This window comes from Perissodus microlepis, chromosome 20 (assembly GCF_051167445.1).
Source record: "Perissodus microlepis isolate ML-2025 ecotype Zambia chromosome 20, ASM5116744v1, whole genome shotgun sequence".
Lineage (NCBI taxonomy): Eukaryota > Metazoa > Chordata > Actinopteri > Cichliformes > Cichlidae > Perissodus > Perissodus microlepis.
In genome coordinates, this window is record NC_140480.1 from 14,366,497 (window position 1) to 14,373,189 (window position 6,693).

General features: G+C 38.3%; 1 protein-coding gene across 2 annotated transcripts in view; it reads right to left on the reverse strand.

Annotated features, from left to right (window-relative positions):
• LOC146364268 (copine-9-like) overlaps nt 1-6,137 on the reverse strand; it is a 98,134-nt gene extending 91,997 nt beyond the window's left edge. The window contains exons 1-2 of one of the 2 annotated variants that reach the window (XM_084916378.1): nt 5,489-6,137; nt 2,458-2,498 (exon numbers count right to left, since the gene is read on the reverse strand). In XM_084916378.1, the coding sequence (XP_084772504.1) occupies nt 2,458-2,498; nt 5,489-5,568 (121 nt within the window). In that variant the 5' untranslated portion in view covers nt 5,569-6,137. The remainder of the gene's footprint in view (nt 1-2,457; nt 2,499-5,488) is intronic. The other variant, XM_084916377.1, reaches the window with a different exon arrangement.
• Between the last annotated feature and the right edge of the window lie 556 nt (nt 6,138-6,693).

Genomic DNA, 6,693 nt, shown 5'->3' on the forward strand with positions numbered 1-6,693 from the left:
GCAATACTGTTTACATATACCCCTAATTAGTGTGCCACATGAGTGCACTGAATCTTCTTAGAATTACTATTGATGTACATCATAAGATTTGCATTTCTTCTGAAGTGAATCAAGAACATTTGCCTTGTTAACAAAAGTTTTAATCCTCTTTAACATGACTTTTAATCTTGCACACTCTGCACATCTAATAGCTCCTCCTAAATACTGTACTACCGATGCACATCAGAGTTATGGAAGTCTTTAACATAAGCTTTGCACTTTTTGTTACTGCTGCACGTTAAACGTTTATTGTGCAAGTTCAATTTTCTGTGGATCCGAGAGAGAGCACAAAAAATAAACAACTTAATGATAAAATCCAACCTCTACTCTTTGCTTGAAATATTATTTTTTAAATAGTTTTAAATCTTGAATCTTCCCTGTTGCCTCTGTTTCTTGATTAATAATAGCGTCTCCGCTAATTACATCTTCCAGCTGCACTGCATGTAGCAACAGGCGGCTCAGAGCTCTTCTCCAACATCTGCTTGTGTGTGCTGGACTGAAGACGAACCTCACGCACTACTTCACCCTGTCTGTACTGGTTGGAGCCCAGTCGCTCCTCAGGCAGCCCTCACATCTGTGATCAGTCATCATCGCCCAAGCCTGAAGACCGGTGGTTGGACAGCTGTGCTCTCAAACTGTGATTTGAGTAACTCATTTAAAGCCCAACTGTCAGGCTTTCTTAAGGTATCATTTCTTGTCTGAGATAGTTAAGCCCTGTGGCCTCTCAAGCTTACCACACTGCTCTACTTAGACTGCAAAAAGCTTTGGTGCCAGGAGGGCAAATGAGGGGAAACACCAAAAAACTGTTACAGAGCAGTCAGATTATCAGATGCAATGGCTGACACTTTTTTTGCTATGATTGTATTCTCTAGTCTATTCTAGTGGAGATAACTGATATCTAAATGCACCAGTTGCATTTAATTTCACTGACTACATCACATGAACCTCTCCTGTTGAACTCAAGCTGTTATGCTCTTTTTCTGTTGACTTCCTTTCACTCTGAAGATTGCTAATTTCTCCTTTTCTGAAAATCATGTTTTCTTTTAACTGCCATTTTTTGGCCAGCATGTCTTAGTCCTTTTTTTAATCACTTGTGCTTTGAAAATAAAATGAACACGAGGTGGTGGAGAGACAGCCACACTTGCTGCTGTGGAGGTGAGTGGCTGTGAAATGTTCTCAGTATGACTTGGCTATTGACAGCTCAGAAACACCCCACCCCCCAAAAAAGGGAAAAAAATTGAGATATCACCTTAATTTATACATGGGTTTGTAAAATCAAGATGTGTGAGTGCAGCAGTGGGGGTGGAAAACATCCTGCCACGGAGGCGTAATTATGGACAATTTTGGTGTTTAGAAATGGAGCAGTTTGATGGAAACCACTCAAAAATAGTGTTTGAAGGTACATCTGTATGCAACACTTGTATTCTCTGAACTTTTTAGCTCCGGCTGGTGCATTCAAATCCACTGTGACCAACAGCTATCGTGCCAATGGCATTATGGGGGGAACAGTAGGAGAAAGTAAGTGCATGAACTCCTTTATCAAAACTTTCTGTCAAAATTTTCCCCAGCTGTCTAACAACTCTGAGGCTATTTTGTACCATATAAAATGTATGATCTGTCAAAGCTGCTGGATCTGACTGATCGTGTTTACATACACAGAGACATGTGCATCCACACACCGGTCTAATAAGAACCTGACACATGCACACTGCTAGCAAAACTAACAAGCCTAACACCTTAATCAAACTGTCACCCTGAATGTGACTGAGAACATGGTTGTGTCCACACGTACACGGGTCATTCTGTAAACTTAATAAACATTTTATCCTCATGTCAGCAGTGTTTTTTCTGAATATGAGGTATTTTATATAAAATGAGATCTTTTTTTTAAATGAATTCATGGAAAAAACTGTTTTAATAAAGATCCCTGCACAGATGGATATTATGTAACTCATACAGTAGCTGTTTTCCATGCAACTGTGTTTTAGGTCTCAAAAAAACAAAATAGTTGAAAAACTGTGAAAGTTATGTTTTGTTGTGTAAACTAATTAACAGTGGAACGTAAAAAAGTCATTTGGTGCTCATTAAAATGTATTCACATTTAGCATTCGGAAGATGTATTCACTTCATAAATCATTACACTGCACACAATGTACCGGTAGCTGTACTTTCAGTACTTGGTATTATCAATACTGATCTTTTATTTACTTTGTTTCAGATCAATACTACATCTTGCAGTATTGTGTACTAATAAATAAGTTAAATATGAGTAATTTATCTGTGGTGTGCCTTATTTTTTTTAATTTTTTTTAATGTATTTAACTTCATTTTAGGTAACACAAACTAACAAAGCAAACAGTTTTATTTAAACTTAATCATCAGTACCAGCACTTCAGACTCTAAATGGTTCATACATACCAGGATCTGACTTGGAGAATGTGTCCACATCCAGTAGACTCCTGTGGAAACAATAAAAAAGATGTATTCATTCATTAACATTCGCTCCATCCTATTTTTATCTCTTTTGTTCTTAACTCTCCTGCATGTTTAGAAAGGTTTTCATCTAAACCCTGAAAGTTAGGTCATGGGCAAATTTAAACTGCTCCCCAAGTTATTCTGTGAAAACAAACATCACGAGAAGCCTTTCTGAGTAACGCTAAGCCAAAATGAAAGAAAAAATTAAAAAACAAAACACTGAATGATTAGTGAAGGACTGATCAGCAAGATAAATAGGTAGCTGGTGACTTAGTTACTCTGGCACATTTTGTGAAATATCTTTCAGAACCAAAGATTAATTTCCCAAAACATGAGCGGAGAAACACTACATGACTGTAGCTCGCCAAAGGTTTTTACATTAATGTGTCAAAAAGTTTTAATGTCAATTAATGAGTCCTACAAAAATGAAAAACTCAAACCCTTTGATACTGTGTGAAACAGGCTGGTGATTTCCAGTCATTTCCACAATGACTTCTAAATTTTCCTGTCTTGTCATACATACATATTTCTCTGCCAGTGATGACTTGATGTGTCAGACTGTTAGTTTTCTGAAGGTACCTGCTATTATGCATCACAGTGAATACGCTTGAGATGATGATTTCAAGAGCACAAGGTTTTGCAGTTACTTTGTGGAATAAGAGCACTTACATTTGCATCTAATGTGAGGAAAAATAACTGTATTTTTTCTTCAATCTTCACACAAGTGCTAGTACATACAGAAACTGAATATTTCTACTGTGTGCAGTTGTACTCTAAAAGAACAAACTAATACTGGGAGTCTGTCGTGGTAATCCTTCTGCTTTCTTTAGCGACAGGTTGTCATTAGCGTCACACCTGAAAGATGTATATAAAAATAACAGTTGTGCAACTTGTAGGCAGTAATGACAAGACACCAAACGGAATGAAGAAGGTGCTTCCTGTTGTCCACATATTACAAAATCAAGTGAAAGACTTCACATATTTATTTGGACAACTGTCACCTGAGAAATGAACCAAAGTAACAGACAAATCATATATTATCACATACTCTATGGGCTTTACACTTTTTATAGTCCAAAACATTATGTAACATGATTCTGCCTTTACATTGTATGTCCACAGAATTTATGATTTGGTTGCATTTCAACATCCACAAACAGCGTGATTGTATATCATGTAAAACCACTCTGAGCCATGAAGTGTAAAGCCAAAAAAAAGGAAAGCACACACCTTTGCTTACATATCAGCAAATAATGCAAATCATGTGGTCCTTAGCAAGTCTTGAAACTAGACAAATATAACCATAAAACATGACATTTTACACCATGTTATTATTTAATAACAGAAATTAAGCCAAAATGCAGAAACAGTGAGTGAAATAGTGCATTCGTATTTCTTCTATGAGGGTAAAACACTCCATAGCATAGCTGTAAAAGTCTTTATAATCATTTCTAACAAAAGTTCATGTCATGACTTTCATACGTTTGTAAAGTACTGATTTAATTACTCCACTGATTAATCCACAAGTAAACTAATATTCAGAGATGCCTTATGTGTGATGTAATCCCAAAGATTTCCCTTGATTTGTGTACATGGATCTTTCTACTGTATCATTTCAACCCTACTTTTGTTAGGTTTAGTCAACAAAACTACTTGGTTAGGGCCATGATTTGGCTTCAGATTTCACATGCTTTAAAGCCCCAAGGGTTGTCTCGTGTCAGTCTGAAAAAAAGAAAAAGTATTTCTCACTGAAATGTATCAGTATATCAAGCTGTTGCTCAAAAAAAATCCAGAAACAGTGTGCAGGATAACTCTATCTTTGGGAGAAGAGGGATCATAAAAATGAAATGCAATAGTGCAATTTTGCCCATCTAAAGAAAATCAGTTGCCCGTCTCTACATGCTTACCAGAACCTCCAACATCATTAAAGAGAGTTATATAGAGGTCTGTTCAGTCTGGTTAATACCCCGATGTATTACTTCATGTTTTGTCCTGCACACAGTGCTCAGAAACTCACATTATGCTGGTTTTTAAACTTTTAAACAGAGCTAGACATACTGTTTCCTCCTGCTTCCAGTCTTTATATTAAGTGGTCAGCTGTTCCATTTGTCATTGTATCAAACAGAAATTCAGTAATTCAAGGCATAGATAAGGTCATGCATTCAGTGTGCAAACCCAAGGTAAAAAAACAAACAAACAATCAAACAAAAAAACACAAAGAACTTTATCATTTATCTCTTCATCTGAGCTCACCTTTAGCTCACACTGCTGTCAGGTGTCTAGCCACTTCAAGTCTGTCTGATCTTAGAAGGGACAGCACAGGAGCAACAGCTATTCATTATTCAGGAGTGAATTGGAAAGACAGTCAGCAGACCCAGGTAGGCAGGGTGACTGACAGTCTGGAAAAGCCCTGGGTGAGCTTCTCCGCTTGGTCTGTTAGTCACTCAGTCAACTGTTCAGCTAAGGCGTCCATCCAAACTGTAAATCCAGCTGTAGAAGTTCTCTTTTGTTCCAGGGTTACAAATTAAACAGGACAAATTAAATGGCTGTTATCAGTGTATTTATTTGCAGCATTTTAACACTCTGTAACTGCACATGCTATTGCACTGTGCCTAAGTGCCTAACACACAGCTCACCATCAAGGCATGTCTATGAATATCAGTGGCACGCTAGGGCACTGGCCAGACTTGATGCCATATGAAAATATTTTCACCGCTTTAATACATACGAAGGACACCATGAGAGCAAAGGGCATCTGAAAGCATAAGGTCATAGATAGATAGATAGATAGATAGATAGATAGATAGATAGATAGAAAACATCAGTGTTACATGAAAGAACAAAACATTCCTCACGCACATCTGATGAACTAATTTTTCAACATATTTTACCCACAGTGGGTGAAATAACAGACTCTAAATCAGGGTTTAAACTGAAAAGCATCTACAGTACGCGTACGGGAGTTTGCCCTTACCTGCAGGACACGGTAACTTCTATTTTAGTTGCGGGGACTCTGGTGTTGAGAGGATCGAATTCCCCTATTGATGCCATCATCTCGACTCACGAAGCTAATGAGCATCCGCAAAGAAATAAGGAAAAGAGGGTGAGAGGGGAAAAATCTATTTAATCACTACTGGATCGTGATTGCGGTAAATCCATTGTAGAGATCTTCCTCTCTAGGGGTTTCGTTCCTGGAACAGCGAGCGGCGGGGGAGGGGGGAGAAATTGTCAGGGAGAGAGAGAGAGAGAGAGAGAGGGGGAAAGTTGTGAGGCAAATTTAAAGTTCATTCATCCTTCGTGCGTTCACCGTGCGCTCCCGGTATCTGTCCGGTGCTGAGGAAGAGAGGAGGGAGGAGAGCGCAGCCAACCGGAGGCACCGGCAACAGCAAGGTGCTTTCTCCACCTCTCTATCTCCCTCTCTCTCTTTTCATCGTCCTCTTCCTTTGGGAAATATTTTCGGGAGCTTACGTGCCTTTAAAATAAATGAAAGTGAGTAAAATTCCTCAGATCTTTTCCTCTCGTCCTTTGCCTGTCTGTCACCAGCGGGCAGAATATTTCCACGTGTCACAAAATGTAACGCCTTTTCTGTTCTGTGGCGCCAGAGACGCACCCAAATTATCCGTTTAAGTTGTGTAAGACGACATGTAACAATGAACGAGGACTGGGACCACTGAGGAAAAAGTGTGTGTCTCTGTGTGTGGTGGTGGTGAGGGGGTAGCATCTTTTGTAAAAAAAAAGATTCAAGTCTGAATTTCTACCTCAAAATTCATTTATAAAAATCCTTTTCTGTGTGTATGTTTGTTTTTGCTTTTAACCAGTGGCCCTAATCCTCTTCCACACAAGTGTATGGTTTGAATTAAATGATATGCAACAAGAGGGTGATGCAAGCTCCGTTTTTGTCTTTCTTGGGTCAGCTGTACACTAAAAATAGAATGCATAAATGCTTTTTTTAGTGCTATTTATGTAGGTAAGAATAACAACTGCATGGTGATTAAATATGTGAATTAATGTATCATGAATTCCTGTTATATAAATGATCAACTCATGATTTATGAGATTAGTTAAAAGGTCATGTATTAGTCATCTTGAATATTGCTGCGTGACCCAGTGTTCCTCTCCTCGCCTTTCCAATCTGGGGGATGTAACAGGAGAATATTAGGTTGTTGTAGTGTAGTGAAA